The sequence below is a fragment of the Tamandua tetradactyla genome, chromosome 14, assembly GCF_023851605.1.
Source record: "Tamandua tetradactyla isolate mTamTet1 chromosome 14, mTamTet1.pri, whole genome shotgun sequence".
NCBI lineage: Eukaryota > Metazoa > Chordata > Mammalia > Pilosa > Myrmecophagidae > Tamandua > Tamandua tetradactyla.
The window spans coordinates 89,602,213-89,624,629 of NC_135340.1; the positions used below are offsets into that span (position 1 = coordinate 89,602,213).

At 39.8% G+C, this 22,417-nt stretch overlaps 1 protein-coding gene across 8 annotated transcripts in view; it reads right to left on the reverse strand.

Annotated features, from left to right (window-relative positions):
- Nucleotides 1-3,089: 3,089 nt before the first annotated feature.
- LOC143656369 (MAP/microtubule affinity-regulating kinase 3) overlaps nt 3,090-22,417 on the reverse strand; it is a 124,914-nt gene continuing 105,586 nt past the window's right edge. For 3 of the 8 annotated variants that reach the window (XM_077128448.1, XM_077128453.1, XM_077128451.1), the window contains exons 15-18: nt 11,549-11,806; nt 7,331-7,357; nt 5,954-5,998; nt 3,090-3,543 (exon numbers count right to left, since the gene is read on the reverse strand). In XM_077128448.1, the coding sequence (XP_076984563.1) occupies nt 3,198-3,543; nt 5,954-5,998; nt 7,331-7,357; nt 11,549-11,806 (676 nt within the window). In that variant the 3' untranslated portion in view covers nt 3,090-3,197. Of the gene's footprint in view, nt 3,544-5,953; nt 5,999-7,330; nt 7,358-10,288; nt 10,725-11,548; nt 11,807-12,508; nt 12,674-22,417 lie in introns of those variants that run through there. The other 5 variants (XM_077128455.1, XM_077128449.1, XM_077128450.1 and 2 more) reach the window with 5 other exon arrangements.

Sequence of the window (22,417 nt, forward strand, 5' to 3'; positions counted from 1 at the left end):
AAACGTTATCATATGCAGAATAAAAATGACATCTGAGAATGCTGATTTAAAGGTAAGGGCATGGGCCATTAGTAATGGAGGAGGCTTTTATTTAAAGTTAATAAGATCAGTGTCACCACTCAAGTCAAATCAACAGCAATTAGTAAAGTAGCCTCTAAAATATACACAACTCAGAACACCTCTGTGTCTTACAGACACACCTCTTTCTCAATTGATGAGTAACTTATTAAAAAGTGTGGTTGGTTCATCTTTTAATTTCTCTTAAAAGAGCTTACCTCCTAGTATTCAATTTGATCTTTCAAACATAAATACATAAAAACAATTCAAAATGTGTCCCAGGTATAAAGATAAAAAGGAAATAGTAGGCTGCCAAATCTTTGCGTGGCTAGGCTCTGATTCATTTCTGCAAACTACTGCAGGGTAATTATGCACAGGTACCTGGCACGAGTGAATTTCTGGGGTAAGAATGTTAACAAGCCAAGCCTCAAAACCATGAATTTCACCACACAGCTCCTAAGCATCTACCTTGTGGAGGAAGCAATTTATAGCAGGTCAGTCTTCCCCTCTGGCTCCCAGTCAACCCCTTCCAAGCAGAAGGGGCAGGGGCAGCACTGTCAAGGAGTGAGCAAGAGGCCCACGTGCACACAGATGGAAAGATATTTGGCTTCTCCCGGTCTGGTTGGTTTTGCAATGTTTTAATGGGGTGTAAAAACAGCTTGCACCAGACATAAAGGCTAGGGCGAGTACAATCTCTGCTAGCTGCTCTACACACTAAGCTCATTACAGAAACTCTGAGTGAAACGAAGTGGGTCTTGAAAAGGTACTGAAAACCTCCAGTGAAAGGGGGGGTGAGGTAGGAAGGGGATTTATTATTTTAATACAGTAGTTTTGATACACTAAGGTGAAAATGATGTGCTTCACTCTTAGGTCAAAGGGAAAATAGCCCATCTGCATTCAACATTCAACCTGCAGTCCTGTTATGCTCCTTGACACTTTTGGTCATGGCTCCAGGAGCACTACACCTGCCTGTGCCCCTCCTTCCTCACTGCTCTTCTGCCAGTTCCCCCTCTTCTTTCCGATCTCTTCATGTGGTGCTTCCACGGCCCAGCCCTAATCACCTCCTCTCCTCTGGCGAGCCTACTGCCTCACAGCTTTAAATATGAACCATCCAACTGATGAGACATCCTGTCTCCCCCAGTCTCAGCCTCAAGCACCTCCCGGCTTATCTATCTGACTTGCCCATGTGTGGTCTCTATTTAGTGTCTAGAGGCACTTCAAACTCAACAGTTTCAAACCCAACCTCCTGATTTACTTCCCTTCCACCCCCCAGACTTCTCCATCAGCAATCTTCCCCATTTCAACTGACAGCAATTCCATCTGTCCTGCTGCTCCGGCCAAAATTTGTAAAGTTGTGTCTGGCTCGTCTCTTTTCTGCTCACCCCACATCCAATTCAAGTGTAAATGCAATTTACTTTATTTTCAAAGCATGTTCAGAATCCAACCGCTGTCCACACTGTACCCACCTTTGTCTGAGCCAGCATCCTCTCTTGCCTGTGTTACTGCCAACAACCTCCAAAGGGCTTTCTTCGCTTCTCCTTGACACCCCCCACCCCACAACCCCTATAATCAATTCTCAACACAGCTGCCAGAGCAATCATCTGAAAACCTAACTGAGGGCATGCCAATCTTTTGTTCAAACCACCTCCCAACCCAGCTCGGCATCTCTCGAGTAAACACAAACCTTTGTAATGCCCTACAAGGCTCTGTGAGCTGCATCTCCTCCAATTCCTTCTGCCCCAGGCCCACAGACAGGCCCTGGGCCTGGGCCTCTGTGGATGCCCTTCTCCACAGGTCTGCAGGCTGCTTTCTTCACAGCCAGTTCTTGGTTCCAGTGCCCCCAACCCACCCATCCCCCTATTAAACATGGCAACCTGCAAATATCCAAGCCCCCTGGCACCCCTTAGCTTGCTCCGTGATGTTTTTCATGGCATTAACCATCTTCTTCCATACTAGGTAACTTACTTACTGATCACTGCATACTGACTGCCATCCTGCTAGAGTCGGCAGGGATCCCTGTTGAGTGAATGAGTGTCTGTCCTGTCCAGACTGCTACACTTTGAACAAAAAAAGCCCATTACCCAAAACAGCATACCAATCAACGTGACAATTTCCCCATGTGATTCAAGTGTCAAACTCTTCGATGAAGTCATAATCTCACGCGGAAAAGCTGTAGGTCTGATTCATGTATTGAATCACAAGAAAACAAGAGAGGAAAATTACATACTTGATGGAGAACAAACCCAGAACCGTCAAGACCTGGTGTTTCTCCACACAGAGGGCCCGCCGGAGCTCCAGAGGCCTCAGCTGCCAGCCATCCCAGTCCCTGCCTTCTCCAGTCAACAGGAGAGCCATCTTCTCTTTTTATTGCCTTTGAGGAAAAAAGATGCTAGTAATTAAAAAACGTTGTGATCTGTGCTAAGGACAAAGTGGCATCAGGCCTTCATACACTTTCCATTTGCTTTTGTTCAACTTGGTGACAGAGAAAAACAGACAGTTTTAGTGATTGCCTTCATCTGAGACTTAAATACAGCATTAGGAGACAATGCAAGACTTTACTGAGAAAAAGTGAATTTTTAATTATCTTGTGCATCTACTAGAAAAACACACAAAGGCAATGTTCACAACTATAAATTTAAACCTTTGCACTAAAAAAACCCAAACAACTCAAACAACAAACACAAAATCATAGGCATGAACTGTAAACCTGTTATCATCAACTAGTCTTAACGTTAATTCTTAGTCATTCAATATTCTCCCCCTTGGCAATTTCAATATTTTAGCACCAAATGATCTCCCATAGAGGTACCAGTAACTCTGGCTGTGGCTCCCGCAAACAGTGCGTCACGCGCACACTGCCCACCTCACACAGCTAGGAGGTGGGTCATTGAGACGGGGCCACATGCGGACTCTCAGGGCAGGGGAAGGAAGATAGAGGGTACACGTGTCACACAGCTTTAACGTAGTGCATTTATAGAAAAAAGGCCAGCTTTCGCTCCCAGGTGTGCGCTCATTCTCATACTTCAATATCATGGTTTAGAAGATGCAAACTTTATTGCCTAAATATTATTCTATACATTTCCACCGGGGTTCAGGAAAACACTTTGAATTGCTACTTAATTTACACCATAATTACTGGATTACAGCTTTAAGTCATTGGCAATTTTGGAAGCAATATTTTTGAAAGCTATGGACGTCCCTGATATCCGTTTAAACCGGACCCCATTCAGAGACAGTCTTGGCAGTTTGCACACCTCCATCTCCCACTGCACGAGGTTTTCTGCATGCCCATCGCCATGGACACAGAAGAGCAAGAAACGCTCTCTCTGTTCGTAGTCACAGTTATTGGCATCCAAGACTTTGCGAATTTCCCGCATCATGTCATTGGGATCCATGGAACTAGTGGTTTTCATGCTCCAGGTAAAGCGCAGGGAACGAGGTTTTGCTTCTTTGTTTTCATCCTTTTGCTCAGCAGATACATTGCGACTGAAATGAACAGTAGCATTTTTAGTTTTAATTGTGCAGGAAAATCAACCTTTTCTACTTGAGACAGTGCAACAACCAATATCTTCAATACAGCACATCTAATAACCGACTTTCCTATTCTCCCTGCAGACTCACATTTAGTAACTTGTTCCTTCACTAGGAAGAATATACACTGACCCCACTCCATCTCCCAACCGCCTGAATCATAAACCACACATGAACAGCTCAGATAGGAAGAGTGTCATTAGACCAGCCTCCTGCTCTGGATGCCCACAATTCATTTTTCCTTCTACCACAATTTTCCTTTTTAATTCAACTCCCTAGAACCTCTATTGTAACTACTATTCAGGATAACAGGCAGTTCAATATGCATGTTTTAAGAACACTTGCCCTGTCAATAGCTTGGTTGGAGTTATACATGGGAGGGCCCTAGATGCTGACTGCACCACCAAGTGTGGGGACAGGTTCTTCTTTCAGGCACCTTCATTCATCCTAATTGTTTGCTTTCTCTCCATTTTTTTCTAATTTGAACTTTCAATTTCAGTTTAAAGACAATTCTGGGATGATATTATCTTACTACTGAAATAGAAAGAAAACTGCAATGTTCAATCTTAGCTGTTCTCTGAGGACTGCAATGACCCAGCTTGACTGCTTTGGGAATAGGTTCACAAAGTACAAGCAGTGGTTTCAATACTCACAAGTCAGTGGTCAGTGTTCCTGTCTCATGTCTCTTGGGAGCTCCAAGAACACAGCATCTACTCATTATGTAATAGTAATCATTATTGTCCCAAACCATTATTTGCACTGTCATGTGTGAACCTGGATGCCTTAACGAAGAATGTGAGCACCTAACACTCTCGTGCATTAAACACACACACACTTAATCCTATGGCAAATCCACCCAGAGCTGAGGGGGGGCCATAGGTTTCCCTATGCACATAGCAATCCCTGTCGCCTACCTGCTAGAATATTTACTTTGGTTCACATCCATCAAAAGTGATTAGAAACTGCCTATGTATAAATACTGTGAGACACTAGGAGTGGGTTATAGAAATGACAGAAGCTCTCAGAACTGAGGTGGGGTCGAGAAGGAAACAGGGGAAGAACAGGAAAGTTAGGAGTAGTACACTAGAGGATCACAGGAGAGCAGGGCAATGAGGAAGTGGCTTCCTGTGGCTGGTGGTGCTATTGGCATCTGAAAAAGTATTAGGAAGAGCTCATGGGCTTTCAACAAAAACAGAGTTTTTGTTTTGTTTTGAGCAGAGGGAATACAGTTACCAAGAGCGAGGAGGGTAAGCACAGGAGGAATTCAGGGGCACAATGCAGTACACAGATTCACAGGAATTGGGGACAGCATCGTCTGGGTGACAGCAGCTAGCACTCACTGAGCACTTGCCTGGAGGCCTAGCACCAGGGCTTTATTTGTACCCTCCTGCCTGATCATCATAACACCAGGAGGCAGGTCCTAGTATTACCTTCCTGTTAGGACAGGAAAACAAACTGAGGATGGGAGAGATCCTGCTCAGGCTCAGAGGCAGTAGAACTGGGATGTGAATGGAGCCTGGATGCTTTTTTCCTACACTCAGTATAACCAGGATAGTGGAAGCTGGGGTTGTTGAAGCCATTTGCATCACAGCATGCAGGCCCTTGAATGGATGTGATTTGCCAGGCAATGGGTGCTGGATGAGTTGAACGTTCATTCAGAAAGGAACATGATCAGGGCTCACACTAGCAAGAGAGCAAGCAGGATAAGAAGGAAATGAAACAACATGGCGGCAACTGGTGTGACAACAGGCATCAGGGGAAGAGATCCAGAACATGGCATCCTAAAGCCTCTCTGGTGACCCCACAAACCCTTGCAATAACAGCTACATAAAATTTAAAAGTAAAACATTCAATTATAATAATCATTCTTAAAAAAAAAGCTAATTTAAAATCTGAACATTCTAGCAAATATTTTGCTTTTACTCCTTGAACCATGCCAGGCATCAGTGATGGGCCAAAGGCTTCTTTCTATCAGTGCTCCTGCTGATTCACAAAGCTCACTTTGGGCCCTAACTCCCTGGGCAGGAAGGCTGGAAGCCATCCAGACACCATCTGCAAAGCGCGGTGCTATGGTCTGGTCTGGGAGTCTTAAGAGGTTGGCCACAGCACGCATGCGCCCTCCTGTGGCTGCGAAAGGAGTGGCATGGCCTTGTGGGCTGATGCACATTAGGAGGAGGCAAGGCAGCCAATGCACTTCTGCTTTCTAAACTGCAGTGCCCTTGTTACATTCCATAAAGACATGCTTCACTAAGCAATCCTACCCTGAGTAGCAGTGATGCCAAACATTCAGAAAACAGGATGGCCTCTGCCACAGAAACAAGATAAATACTTATAAAATATTTAAAATAAAAGTCATTTCCCTCACCTTGAGCCCTCATATCTCCCGTTCCTCTCATATTCAGTTGGAAGCCTCATCGAAAAGAAGGTACAAGAAAAGAGAGTGGGAAATAGAAAAGAAATCTTACATACCAGTACATGACTACCCACAGAAAAACACACAAACATCATAAAGTGAACACATTTAAATGGCTTTCTGGTCACCTGTGGAACTTATTAGAACTCTTCCCGCTGCTTGGCCAGAGCCAGCTGCACACAGGCTTCTGCACGCGCCGGCATCCCTCCCAAGTGGGCACACTCCTGGCATGAGCCTGGAGTCCCTTGGACTTTGCAACCACTTCCTACGTTTGAAAGGGCTTCCAATTAAAAGCAAATAGGACTACCAGTTCAATTCTACATTCGATTACCAAGTTCTCTGTTCAAAGAGAAATCTGGCAACTGGGAAGAGCAATTTTTAAAAAATAGTCTTACAGTAGAATTTCTAAGAGAAAGAAAATATTGTCCCACAGTCTCTGAGAACAAGCTCAGGCTAGGAAAGTTTTCAGTGACCCTGTGGTTTCATAAATGTGTAGAGCAACAGCCTGGCCTTCTAAAGAGAGCTGAGGGGCCAGGGCCCAATGGGTCCTGAGTGGAAACATTCTATCTCAGAAGGGTGAATTCCAAGACAGTGAGCAATATTTTTGGTTCCTTGACTGTCAGAGTAAAAAAAAACATTGATTACAAATAATTTACAATGGGCTAAGTAAAAATAATGAGACCTGCTTTTTTGTTTGATGAAAAAAGTGGCTTTTAGGTAGAATACTTTTATTATTTACTCTTTAACTCTCTGAAATATTAAAACATTTTTACTATGCAGCTGCCCACATCTTAATTTTTGAAAAACTCAAACCAAATGAGGCCATAGATGTGAAATGTATGCTTGTTGCCAGTATCAGAATGTTATCTAATTTTCCTGTCATTTTTAAGGCCTTTTGCTAATTCAATCCTCAGTGAAATCAAAATGACGATGAATATAAGTACCACTTACCTTTTGCCTGCTTGTGGCTAATCATTAATTGTACATCACTGTTACTGAACATTTCATTCTTCAAACAGGAGCATGCTAAGTGTTATTAGTACCAAGACAGAATTATTTGGATGCTAAATAATTCTACCAAAGAAAGAAAATGCACAGAGCATGCGTAGGCCTCGTTACATGGGTGCCACCGTCCCTCTAAAATGTCTGACAGAGTTAATTCATTTCTCTTCAGTTTTTTTTTTAAAGAAGTAAGTATTTAGTTCTCAGCAGAAAGTTTAGTTTTTAAGAAAACAACAAGGCTAGAAAGCCAAACCTGATGTTAATTGCAGGAGCCATTTGGGGGGGGAGGGAAAGGATTGCAAAAAAATGTGTATATATAAATCATACCTTTTGATAAACCTGAATGACATGTTTCTAAAAGAAATTAAGCCAAAAAAAAAAAAATTAACAAAAATGACTTGTGCAAATTAAATAGAATGTCAATTATATAGAGAAAGAAAACAACAAAATAGGGCCCCTCTTCTGGCTAATGAACCATGGAAAGGCAACACTTGTTGAAACAAATAAATTTATTATAACTGAGTATGTGATCTTTTTATTCGTGTAAAAAAATGTGTACTCATAAGAAAAAAATTAGCCACAAATATTGATACTACACGAAGGGTAATAAAATTGATTTAACGTCTTCTTGAAGTAGATATACTCTAAGATAATAAAAGTCAATATCTTGAGTTAAAAGAAATGACTTAGGGCAGGCCACAGTGGCTCAGTAGGCTGACTTCTTCCCTGCCATGCTAAGACCCATGTTCGATTTCCGAACCTGCCCTTGCAAAAAAAATTAAATTTAATTTAAAACAATGCCTTAAATCAATTGTAATATGACAGTAAGAAATAACATTACTTAAATTTAGAATCTCATGGACTAAAACCTCATCTTCTTGTACATAAACATTATAAATTTCATTATGAAATGTTTACCCATTAAGAGGCTCATTATTTATTTCAGGAAGATGTTTTAAACATTAAATGCATGTTTTTTATGGTAATATTACATGTTGTTTTATAAGGAAAAAAATAAGTAACTGGGGTTTAAACTGAAGTTGATTTTTCAAATGTTTTAATCTCAAAATGAAAGTTAATGACAAGATAGTGTGCATGTTATTTTTATGCTTTATGTAATAAACTGAAAGAACTGTATTACAAAGAGTGACTAACGGTCTTTAAAAAAAAAAAATTAAAGGTATGATTAGGTTGTCCTGAATAGAATCTGACAAAAGACATTTCAAAATATGAATCAAGTTTCTATGACCATGCTGTGCCAGCTTCCTTGGGCACGTGCAGGCCATGCTTTACAACCTTTATATTTCTAAGTTTTCACCTCAGTATTTCTCAGGTCCAGTTCTTGAACTGGACACAGTAAGCATGCAATATATATATTTGCTGATGACTGACTGAATTAAAGAATTCATAGATTAAAAATAAATTTACCCTGCTGACACTGCTTTACCTGTTAACTGACCAATTTTTAAAAGGTGTCAACTAATCTGAATAACTGCTAACCAGTTGAAAATTATATAAAAAGTGGTACACAGCAAAGTAATATGTATTAAGATCACGCATGCGAAAACATGTTGTAAATAACTGAACACTATGTAAATATAGAATGGTAGTACTCAAAAGATTACCTTAGTTGAAAAAAGATTAAAAAGGTCTTTAAAATATATTTTCAATTCTTAATTTACTCTCTTGGGAAAAGAGTTATTGGCCATGTATTATAGGACTGTTTATCCTAATTCCTCCTCTCAGGAAGTCCTGGAGACAGAAAGAGGAGGACACTACAGGACTGAGGCCTTAGTACTTAGCTTAGGGCCACGTAGATAAATTGGAGGGCTCCCTGAACTGCATCTGGGCCTAGCTGTACTCCCTACAGGGCATGGGGCATCCAAGGGCAGCGGACAGGGCCTCACTGGCTGCACAGCACCCAGGGCAGTGCGGGGTCAGGGCACTCATTTCCTGATGCCAGTCCCTCCCTCCCTTGCAGCATCTCAGCATGATCAACACAGCCTTTCAGGCATGCAAGTTTACGTCTTAAAATTACTACTGAAGGGAGGATAGCAAAGATTGTAGCAGCAAGGATTTTAATCGTCTTTAACAAAGAACTGCCTATAATTGAAATTCTGAACCAAGGAAAACTCCAGACCTTGGTTTGAAAACTTTAACAAACATGAAGACTACCTTTCTGCAATAAATTGGGGCAGTCCTGCCTGGAAATCGTAAAAATAAGACCCTAGGTTTTTTGAACAAGAAACCTTGGCCTCCAATTTCAACTGAAATACATAAAATAAATGTAGTTAGAAAATGAGGGAAAAGGACTCATGTCCACAACACTACTTCAATGACTTTTCTAGGGGGAGCATGGTGCAGTGGCTTCAAGGGCCCTTTTTGGAGTCAGAAAGACCCAGATCAACCACTTTATAGGGGCAGGATCTCGAACATGTTCCTTAACCTCTTGGCACCTAATTCTTAGTCTTTTCAACTATGCAATGGTGATAACAGCCACTCCACCAGGTAGATTGTGAAGACAAAACCGTGCACACACCCACAGGTAAAAATTCGATTCTCATTATTCGCAATAGTTATATTCTATAAAGTTGTCACAGATAATGAATTAGTGAACACTGAACCATTGCCCCTAGGGGAAACAGAGGTTTAGGGTCTTGTGAGCCTCTGGCTTCCACATTTTCATCAAACTTGTTTTCTATGTGTTTCTGCATAAAGATACCTGATTCAGTATATACGCTGACTCATTAACGCTGAGATCACAGCCAACAGGGCTGTAACTCATGCCTGAATCATGCTTCCCTAACATGCCTTTTTACTGCATAAGGTACATCACAGTCCTCCTGCACTTGGAAACACTAAACCACACCTCCACGCTGGGGGTTATTTTAGAAAGCATAATCACCAATACAAAGCACAAAAATGTGAAAAACATGATACCAAATATACCACGAAAAGGACACATTTCCAATAAGAGAGCTGAAACAACAAGGCAGAATATTTGTCCAATCTCAGATAGGATTGTGTGTATTGGGCAACTGAGATTTTCTGTTCTTCTGTGGATATCTGTGAACACGCACAGAAGTAGCGCAAATATTGATTCTGGGGTTATAAATAAATTTTAGCAACAGGTGAACCTGCAAATACAGAATTTGTGAATATGTGTGGGCATGCCTACATGTGTGCATATGCGTACATAGTAAGCATTCAATAAATGGCAGCTGATATTTTTTATCAATGATAATTGACCAAAAAAGAAAGCAAAGGAGACAACAAATTCCAGGATTTCAATTATGTGCAAGCCTTTATTTAAAGAGCAACAAGAACATGTTCTTTGGTCCCATTGTAGACCAAAGAACATAGGCAGGAGGCCAACTGTGCTGAACCTGATAACTGCATGTGCCCTCTATGCTGGGGAGTCACAGGAGAACCCCCCTGCCGATGGTGGGCAAACTCAGGGGTGAAGAACACTGGCTCCATCTTCTACCAACCAAGTTTCAGAGGTGGATTATGTTTGGGTTCAGTCCTGAGGAAGGAGGCTGGGGACAGGGAGGCCTGGGACAGGCCATGAGATGGCCCGGAAATGACTATTTGGAGGAGTCCCCAGACTCCTACTGGAGTGAAGTCACCGTCTCTAGTTGGTCCTAAATGAGTGCTCCAAAACTGCCAAGTCCCTTCCGATCATTCTGCAATTCTGGAATGGGGGGTCTTAGTAAAGGGGCTAGAAGAGAAGAAAAGGATGGCTGGAAACCTTCTGAGGCCGTTAAGCACACTCAATGCTTTTGGGTACCAGAAATCTGCCCTAAGCTGGTCTCCAAAATTCTAACAATTAGATCATCTGGGGGAAGATAGTTTAATGTGACTTGCCTAAGTTTTAGATGAATGATCTAGTATAAAATAAAATCACTTAAAGAATTAAGGATATTGAAAAGTGGTATTTAGCCTATAGTTGAAATGACAGCTTATTGAACACTTGAAGCATTTCATGCACAAGATACTCTATGTCTTTCTGAAAATAAACCAAGAGTTTCATCTCCAAAACTATGCTTCCCAACTTTTGATCTTAAAATAATTTATTGAAAAAGCTACAACAATTTCAAGGCTTCAGGACAATGGAGCCAGAGATAAAGAAATCTTTCTTTCTTTTACCTTTCAAGGGCTAACTACACTGTACAGATCATTTTCCTCAGTGATTACTTTTTGAGCAAGCCTCTCACTGTCTACACTCTGCTGACAGCACATCGGGAGTTGTGCTAAACCTCAGTACAATGTAGATATATATGTGATCAAAAGGAATTATAATTTAAAAGTAACAAAAAACTCCCAAATGTTGTGAAAAGACTGAGATCTGTAATTTCTGTTCTAAAAGGTTTTAAGGTATAAAGTGAAATGATAGAAATAACTATTCAAGACCTATTAACTATAAAAACATGAGTAAAAGGTAAAATGAAAAACATCTGGGCAGTGGCTTTATAAAACAGAGAAAACATTTTTCCTTTCTCTATGTGTCTCACTCTAAAACAAACTGCATCACTTGGCACTTACCTCCGTGTTAGTTTTGAAGTTAATTTACTAAAAAGATTAGTGGAGCCACGGCTTCGTGTCTGGGACAATGGTGTAGCTTCATGGGATAGGCTGGGTGAGGCAGGTGGACCATTATATGTTGCAGTTCGCCGCTCCCGGGGCTGGCCATGAAAAGTGCTACGACTGGCAGTTCCTCGTGGGAAGCGGATTCGATCAGGGGTAGCTGCACTGCTAATACTGTGTGTTGAAGCAACTGGAGTTCTCTGATCAGGAACAGTGCTGTGAGATCAGAAAATAACATACATTTACATCTCTGTTTACAAAATCCCAGCTTCATGGCAAACACAACACACAAAAATTTACAATCACAATATACCTTTTATATACAGGGATAAAGTCAGTTATAATAAATCCAGATCCAAGGGGTACTTTACAGGACTCAAGAATGAAAGGTAAGTTACATGGGAAAGGGTACCAAAGGAATAGTATATAATGAAACAAAGTCTCATGGATTTTAAGGGAATAGTCCATACATATTTTCAAAAGCAAGATTAATGCAGGGACATTCTAGGTTAAAAAAATGGCTAACTCAAGTTTTCCCCTATGCTTCCCTCTCAAATTGCTTACATGCAGAGAACCTTGCCACTATAAAAGAAATGAAGCATATGCAGGTGTAACTGAAGAATTGGCAACTAAAAAGATTTAGAAGCACACTAAAGGTTTAAGTACTATAAAACTCCACATGCTGAAAGCAACCTGGAGGGGAGACAGAATTTCTTATACTCTTTGCAGTAGGCAAAAGTATGTGTACACACACATACACAACCAAGGACATCATGAAACAGAATATTCTAAATTAAAATCACATGAAGGACACCTTATAGACAACTGTAACAAAATCTTGGAACTACAAAATGGACAGCACAAATTATAAAGCAGTGGGAACATATTAGTTTCACAAGGAATGTGCATTGTTCTTACATAGCCTTGAAGTTATCTCCTTCACTGTCTATTGGAGGTAACATCATCTTGGGGTGCCCAGAGGCTGACATGGACATCGACTTCTGATGTCTCAGCCGAATACAGGTAGAAGATGTGGTACAAACTGAGGCAGGGCTAGCTGCGTAAGCGAACATTTCTGTCAGGCTGGGAGGGGGTTTGGGTTCAGGTAGAGGCAGAAACAACAGTATGATGGACCAGTGACCAAAAGAGCAACCTGCAACTTAAAGCACATATCTTCCTCCCCAAACCACCTCATTTTCTGTTGAAGAACAAAAATCTCTTAAACCTGTTTTGGGGATTCTGGAGCAGCTAACTTGTAGTTGTTGAACAGTAATTTAAAGACTTTATGATCTTAAAGAGAAGAAAATAACACCTTCCATGTTTGAGTATTTGCTCATATAAGAAGACTGATATCTTTCAAGCTATACATAAAACAAACCCTATCCCAAAATAGAGATGTCTCCGTGTCCACCCAAGTAGTAAACTGAATATGTAATATGAGCATACCGTGTTTTCAACCTTTCTTCAATGAGTTAATAAAATTATGGGTATACTGATTGCAGTTGTTACATATCAAAGTATCCTAAATTATTATCAGCAACATAGCTTAGTCAAAATTCCTAAAGAGGGTAAGAGAACCTCTTTTTGTCAGGATGAGAAAACTAACAGAGAGCAAATTAAATGTTTATAGACAGAAACAAAGTGAGTGACAGAAGTGGCTACAAGTGTGGTACAGACAGCTACAGACATAACTATGTGCCTTTCACCAATGCCACATTTTCCCTAAATTCCTGCTTGATTACCATATACTTAAAATTACAAAGAGGAAGTTTCTATCCCTTAAGGAATTAAAACTAAGGAGACCTGGGGCTTCAGAATTCTGATCACAGTCTTCTAGTCATTCTGCTGAAATCCTCTCAAACCTGGAAACCATCAAGTTCTTTCTCTCCCTCCTTCCCCATTTCTGCTGGCTGTGACATGCTGCTAGCTTCAGCTGCCTGAGAGCTCTCGTCTACCTACCTTCTCTACCTCCACCCCCAACAACTTCGGGTGTACAGTCTTGTTGCACTTGCAAGCCCACTCATCAGGACCTTTCTTCACTGGTCTCTCCGCCTTCACTCTCACATCTCAACCTACCCAGCATACAAATCTGACCCTGTCACTTATCTTGCTTATACCATTGCAGAAGCTCATGGAATCTTCAGGATAGAGTTCAACTTCTTACCTCAGCATTCCTGGCACTTATCCTCAGGCATCCACTCTGATCCCTACCCTTTCTCCAGCCTTTATGTCTGTTCTTCTTCTCCTGGAACTCAACTTATAGCCCCTTCTGACAACTTGTGGGCCCTTGGTTATACACCAAGTCCAAGGTGCTATTCTCCCTACCAGCAGACCTGGTGTTTCTATCCACTCTTCAGAATTTGATTCAGAGGTCATCCCCTCCATGAAGCCTTTCTCAGCGCACCCTCTTATGGAAAGTCAACTCATTTCTTCCTGGATTTGTGGTTCATGTACTGACCCCTGCAAATCACATTGCACTTCAGAGACTCTTCCCAACCTGAGCTCCCCAAAGGCTCAGCCCCCACATTAGCACAAGCCTCAGAGCAGGCGCTCAACAAATGTTTTCTTATTGAAAAAGTTAATGAAATAAGCCACTGGAATTCTGAGAGCTTCAAATGAGGGAGACAGGTCTTTGCTCTCTGCCTTGGGAGAGGTGCTCTAATATAGTCAAGGAAGAACTGGAAAAAAATGCCTTCTACATACAAAACTATATTTAATCTCATTGCTTTTGCCACTCAGTAGTCATTCTTTTCCAATGGAACAGCACTTGGATTTTGCTTGGAGGGAACCATTCCCCAACTCTAAATCTCTGGGCTTCAGAGGATGTTGTCTCTGCCCCAGGTTTTATCCAGCCACTTGGCTAGTGAGAGGTTCTGAGACTGGCATGTGCCCAGAGCCAGATCAACAAGGGCCAATGAGATGATTCTAGACCTTTTATTTGTGCAGAGCTGAATGTAGGTTGATATTAAGTCTGAGGCTTTCCAGAGCCCAATACTAGAATAACAATGTAAGACGCTGAATGATGAGATGGCCCTGACTCTGCCCTGGACTTTTTTAGTTATGAGAACTAGCAGATGCTCTTGCTTAGGGAAGCAGCTTGGACTAGGTTTCCTGTCACCTGTAACACAGATCTACGCACACAGACACAGACACACGTGTATCTTTGTTTTGTACGTTTCAGACAGATACAACCAGCTTCTGTGCTCTATCATCTTTCAGGCAGGTCAAGCAAGGATCAACCTACTTCATCACCCTGCCCAGTCACTGACATTTCCTTGCCCAAATAAGGAGCTACTAATCAATGGCTACATCAAGAAACTCAGGAAGAGAATGGGCAGGGTAGGAGGGTTTACTTTTTTCTTCTTTCTCTGGAGAATAAAAATGGTCCCACAGACCTTGGATAAGGAAGGACTCTGCAGAAGGAAAGGTTTTATGCTGGGTACAGAGCGTAAAGCAGGCTGAATCTGTTTCTCATGAGGCACAGTGCTGGCTCGACAGTGTAGGAAAGACATGCAGGCACATAAGTATAGCAAGATTGTTTGGATAGATACTTTCAGCAAAAAATGAGCCTCATTTGAAGTTAGAGACCTTTCTAGAAGGAAAATGTATATCCATATTTTCATTATAAACTAGTCAATGAGAACATTCTACATAGTAATTCTAACAGCAATTAAAAAAATGGATTATTGCTTCAGAAATTTATTTCTTATCAAATTAAGAATTTTTAAAAAATAACAACAAAATATATTTGCTTTCTTACTTCCACAGCAGGCCTAGCATCTTCATTAAGGAGACAGTAAACGACTCAATAAATGTCTGCTAAATTTCAAACATGAATTCACAAAACTTCTATTTACAACCAATAGCCCCACCATCACAAGCTGCATTCTAAAGTTCATCAAGTTGCTTTTAGTGATAAATTGGTCAATGTTGCCCCCACCCCAGAAAACTGTGAAAATGGAGAGCTTTACTTCATAGTCTAAGCCCACAACAATCTACCCAAGCAAAGCAATAGCTTAATTATACTTTCAGTAGTTCTCCGTCAAAGAAAGAAGCATTCTTTCAAATCTTATTTTATAGAAATAGTGAAGCTTTTCTTAAGAAATTGCATGCAGTTAATTAAGTTCCTATTTATTTTCCAACTGCTTTCTATTTCTATCTGATTACCTTTTATTTTTAATGCTAATCCAGTTGCGGTTCCTAAAGAACAGGTACTTTCAATTTGTTCCATTATGACATCTATACCATATCAGGACATTTTTAAAATTTTTTTTTTTTTTTAACATGGGCACGGCACCGGGAATCGAACCCGGGTCCTCACGCATGGCAGGCAAGCATTCTTACCTGCTAAGCCACCGTGGCCTGCCCATACCAGGACATTTTAATACAAAATGTTCTGATTGTTAATTAAAAGCACACTCATGGATCGGGCAAAGGCAGAATAAAAATATAACCTGAGGGCGGGCCACGGTGGCTCAACAGGCAAGAACGCTTGCCTGCCATGCCAGAGGACCCGGGTTCGATTCCCGGTGCCTGCCCATGTTAAAAAAATATATATATATATAACCTGAAAGACAAATGTGTTAAGTATGACCAAACCTCCTCCCCTCAACACCTTGGCTTCATGCAGGACAAGTAGGTAAGTGGATAAAGTAATGAAGCCATGTCACAATTTTGAAATTTCACGTACTATACTCAACACCTAAACATGTTTGAAAAGATTCTGTTGTTTTTTATTATAAAAGCATCATGCACTTCTTTGGGGGCAATCAAATAAATACATTTCAAATGCTCCCATAGATATCTAAAAGCCTATGAAAAAGGAAAGACAAGGTGTACATTTACATATTATGAGGGTTAACATAACTCAAAGGTTTAGATATATTCAGTATAAACTAACAAAATCCATCACATTCAAGTCTGAGGAGTTCATTATTAATGATGAAAGTTAATGCTGATTGTGCATCTACCATGTAAGAGAACACACTAAGTGGTTTAAGACTCACTATAAAATTACATGATTTGGATAGCCATATAAGTGAAGACATAAACAAACCCTCTCATGCCTGGTTCATATTGACTATAAAGTCAATGCTGGAATTGGGCAATTTTCAGAGACTGAAATCAGAAGAAGGCAGAATAATTACATCATGAAAATTATAGTAGAAAGTAGGTTCGACTTCAGAATGTCTGCTATTAAAATGACATTGTTGGAAAAAAAAATTACATTCTTGGAGAGAAATGTGGGAAGGCAGCAGAAAAGGAAGCTCCAGGAATCAGTCCTTTCACTAAACAACTACAAAACTACTGAACTGGCAGAAACTGTATGAATTAACTACTTTGAAACTCTGGAGTCTAGTGGAACATGATACAACATCAAGGAAAACTACTGTAATTATCAGTGAATTTCACCTTCCAGGCAGTGGCCATCATCTCTAATTATCCAGTTATATGGCAGGCAGCAGGGGGGTGGCAGTCTGGGCTCACAGCACACCTTGCTGGTACTGGTGTGGGCTATAAAGACCTAGTCCTCCAAAGTCCATGCTGATGGACTTTGGTCTGATTGCTGATCGTTGGTTTTGATCAGATACTCTGAATGGCTGGGGGACTTATTCCGATGGTAGCAACTGTCTCAGCGGAGACCAGCAGAGGAGTCTTAAAGAGGGAGTACCATTTCTTTTTTCTTTAAACGCTTTTTTCTTTCCAGTTCTCCTTTGGGAGTAAAATTAATTTGAAGAAGTCACAAATTGAGGGCTTCAGCCCTCAACAACAGCAAAAAGTCCCAGAGGAGTGGGAGAAGTATTTCCACAGTTATAATGGCATAATACTTAAAACGTCCAGTTTTTAAAAAACACAAAGAAACGGGAAGGTATGACCTATTTACAAGAAAAAGATTTTGCCTAAAACCATCCCTGAAATTCATAACTACAAATATTCGTCAAATATTTTAAACAAACTGTCTTAAATATGTTCAATCAGTTAAAGAATCCATATACAAAGATCTAAAGAAAATTAGGAAAATGAACATGATAGAGATAGAAATTATAAAAAGGAACCAAGCAAAAATTGGGACCTGCAAAGTAGAGCAACTGAAACAAAAAGCTCATTAGATGGATTCAACAGCAGGCTTGAATAAGAGAAAGAAAGGTTCAGGAAATTTAAAGATAAGACTATTGAAGTGATTTAGTGTGAGGAACCAAGGACCTATAAGGCACCACCAAGGGAATCAACATATGCACCATTGGAGTCCAAGAAGGATGTGAAACAGAGAAATGGGAAATAAATTATTTGATGAAATAACAAAAGAAAATTTCCCCAATTCAGTGAAAGAGACAAATATATACATTCAAGAACTTCAATGAAATCCAAGCAGGATATCTTGTAACAGATCTACACCAACACACATTAAAGGAAAACTGATAAAATCCGAAGACAGATGGGTTCAGTGGTAGAACACTCATCTTCCATGCAGGAGACTGGGGTTCAATTCCTGGGCCATGCATCCGCCCCCAAAAAAGAAATCCAAAGACAATGAGAGGATTTTGGAAGTAGCAAGAGAGAAACGACTTGTCATGCATAAAGGATCTCCAGTTAAGATGAACAATGGATTTCTCCTCAGAAACCATGAGATGGCATATTTAAATATTTAAAGCCCTTAAAGATAAAAATGGTCAGCCATGTATTCTAAATTACCTTTAGAAACGAAGAAGAAGCCGCCAGCGCTTTGGAGCACGTAGAAAGAAAATCTGAGATGAGGGCATGGTAGCCCATGACGAACTCTGGGAATTGTGCTGTAGCCGCTTGCTGAGGGGCGCACTGAAAATTACTACCTTTTTCTTTCTTTTCTTTGTATACATGTTACATTTTAGAACAACAACAACAACAACAAAAGGTTACCGAAACCATAGGTAGTTATAGTAAAACAGATAAAATAAATTCCTAAAATAAAAAATTTGAAAATAGTATCATAGCTCACTACTATAGCAAAGTTGATGTTTGCAACAACTTTTTTTTTTTAAGAATAGAAGGGTTTTTTTTTCAATATGATAAAGGGCTTTTATGAAAAACTCAAATATAATTTTCAATGTTCAAAAACTGAACTCCCCTAAGGCAAGTAACAAGAGAAGGATACCTGCTGTTACCACAGTTAATCAACACTATACTAGAAGTTCTAACTATGCAATCAGGCAAGAGATATAAAAGGCATCCAAATTAGAAAGGAAGAAGTCAAATTATTCCTATTTGCAGATGACATGATACTGTATATTAAAAAACAAATGAACAAACAATGAATCCACAAGAAATCTACTAAAACCAGCAAACTAATTCAGCAAACTTGCAAGAGATAAGAAAACACCCTGAAGTCAACTGGGTTTCTATACACCATAAATGAACAACCTGAAAAGGAAATCAAGGAAGAACAATTCCATTTACAACAGTATCCAAAAGAATAAATTAGGTAGGAATAAATATAACCGAGGAGGTGAAAGATGTGTACATTAAAAACGATAAAGCATGGGTAATGGTGATTCAGCGGCAGAGTTCTCACTTGCCATGCCCGAGATCTGGGTTTGATTCCTGGAGCCTGCCCATGTCAAAAAACAACAACAAAAAACTATACAACACTTCTAAAGGAAACGAAAGGAGATGTAAATAAATGCAAGGACATTACAGTGAGATGTAAATACATAGAGACAGAAAACAGAAAAGTAGTTACCAGGCATGGAGTGAGGGGGAAAATGGAGAGTTATTGCTAAATGAGTGTGAGTTTTGGTTTGGGACAATAAACACAGTACAGAAACAGATAGTGGTGAAAGTTAAGACAGTATTGTCAATGTACTTAATGTCAAAGAATTGTCGATCTAAGTTGGTTAAGAGAATTTTAAAATTATATATATGTATAATTAAAAATAAATTACATATACTTGTAAAAAAGGAAAAAAATTGACATTTTTACTAAGAAAGCTCTTCACACGTGCTCGTGTCAAAAGCTACAAATAACAAAATCTATGCTTTATTTCCTGTAGACCCTTTAAGATTTTTATTTTTTACATGGTAAAACGTCTATAATTCGTTGAAAAGTCACAATAATAAATAAACAATTTTAATAAGAGAAAAATTAGCTATTAAAAGTCAACTGTGTCAGGAGAAAAAAAAAACAATATACATTTTGGACAGGATTTAGAACATCATTGCAAAGTCAGCCCCAGTCACGATGGCAGAGTAAGATATCTCAGGGCTTCATCCTTCACATAAGCTTTTGAACAAGCAAGAAGAACTGACAGAAACGTCTCTCTCAAAGCTGCAGAAAGAGTTAAAGGACTGCTGCAACAGGATGGGTGCTGAATCCAGAAAAGGCTACTTAAAAGCACCCTGGTTTGGTCCCAACCCTACAACTCACTGGCTCACAGTAGAGCCAGTCCACACTTCTAACGCATATTCATGATTCTGGTTCTAGAGGGAGCAGAGTAATCCTGGTGCAAATACTGGGAGCAGGTATGTCTGGCCCAATCTGTCTGGTGATGGCCTGAGGGACTAGTCAGCCCAGAACTTGCCCTGCATGTAGAAGGTAGCTCACTGAGCTTTCCCAGAGAACACTGTGGGACAGCAGAAAACTGAAACTGCTTGAAACAAGGAATTCCTGCTTGTAGGACATACGATGCAGTGCCTAGGACCACAAGAAAGCTGTTTCCTAGGCATGAGAGGACATCTGGAACAATGTGAACAGGAGAAAACCTAGGAACACAAGAGCATGCCTAAGACAAGACACACAATTAGAAAAAAATCAGGGAGGCAGGCCTCCTATCTTTGGTCTGGAGTGATTTGTGAAACTCATTGTATGGATAAGCCATGAGGGAAAACAGTTATACAGGTCAATTTGTAAAAACTGGGAAAAATGTTTCCTTTCCTTCATCTTTAATTTTTTTGTGCTTAGCTCCTGGCATTTAAGGACATACCTGTCATAACACTATCTGGATACTAGTTTAAATAGTCTAAATTGCAGCGATAACTCATTAAAATATCAAAATGTCCAAATTTCCGGAAAAAAAAGGATTAAAGCATATAAAGAAGTAGGAAGCAATGGCCCAGACAAAGGGAAAAAATTAAAGCATAAGAAAACACATGAATGAGGAAAGTCACCCAGAACATACCAGACAAAGACTTAAAGAAAAAAAAAAAAGGTCTTAAATATGCTCTAAGAGCTAAATGAAAATATGGAGAAAGAACTAAAGAAAATCAGGAAAAGAACAGATGAACATAAAGAGAATTTCAATAAAGAGATGGAAATTTTTAAAAAGAACCAATAGAACTGAAGGGCACAACAGCAGAAATAAAAATTGCCTGAAGGGTTTCAACAGCAGACTGGAGTTGGCAGAAGAAGAAGTGGCGCTGAAGATAAGACAACTGAAATATATCAGCCTGAAGAGCAGCAGAAGAAAAGTGAAGAGAGCCTGAGGAACCTGCGGACACCATGAGACATACTGACGTACTCATTGTGGGAGTCCCAGAAGGAGGGAAAAAATAGAGAAGGGTGCAGAGAGAATATTCAAAGAAATAACGGCTGAAAACTTCCCACATTTAGTGAAAATTATGAATATACACAAAATGCTCAATGAAGTCCAAACAGTATCAACTCAAATAGATTCCTCCATGACATATTATAATCAAACTGCTGAATGCCAAAGATAAAAAGAAAATTCTGAAAGCCAAAAGAAAGGAGCAACATATCACATACGAGGGAGCCTCCGTAAGATAAAAGAGAAATTTCTCACGGGAAACTATGGAGGTAAGAAAGAAGTGGGATATGTATGTATTAATATGCTGAAAGCAGAAAGTTGCCAATCAAGAATTCCATATCCAGCAAAAGGTCTTTCAAAAATGGAAGAAAAATGAATAGTTTCCTTGGCAAACAGAAGCTGAGATTCTGTCACTACTAGATTGGCCCTATAAGAAATGCTAAAGAGAGCTCTGAAGGTGAAAGGTGATCATAGACAATAGACTGGAGGCCTATGGAAAAAATAAAGATTTCCAATGAGAGTAATGCCATGGGTAAATATAAATGCCACTCCTATTGTAGTCCTGGTTTATATCCCTCCCTTTTATTTCCAATTAGATACAAAAGGCAAATGCAAAAAATGTAGTGATAAATCAGTAGTTTTGGATTCACAATGCATAAACATGTAATTTGTGACAACTATACAAAGGTGGTGGGATAAAGAGGTACAGGACAATGATCTGAGCATAATATTGAAATTAAATTAGTATCTAAGCAAGGGATACTGTCATTCTGGATGTTAAATTTGAGACCCATGGTAAATACAAAGAAAATATCAGACAGCATGCAAGGACACAGAGAAAGAAATTAGAATATGGTTGCTGGGGGCACGGGTTATGGAGCATTAATGCCCAATGGGTACAGGGTTCTGTTTGGGAAGAGAATAAAAGTTTTAGTAATGCAAGGTAGAGAGGGTATCAAAATTATGCTACTGTGATTAATCACACTGAATGGTATCCTTGGGAGTGGTTGAGATGGGAAAATTTATGTTCTAAAGGCACGAAAAAGAAATAAAACGCATCCAAATTGGAAAGGAAGAAGTAAAACATTCACTATTTGCAAATTACACGATCCTATATATACAAAGTCCCAAAAAATCTACAACAAAGGTACGAGAGCTAATAAGTTCAGTAAAGAGGAAGAATATAAGATCAACATGCAAAAATCAGTGGTGTTTCTATATATTAGTAATAAGAAATCTGAGGAGGGAATCAAGAAAGAAATTCCATTTACTATGGCAACTGAATGAAACAAATATCTAGGAATAAAGT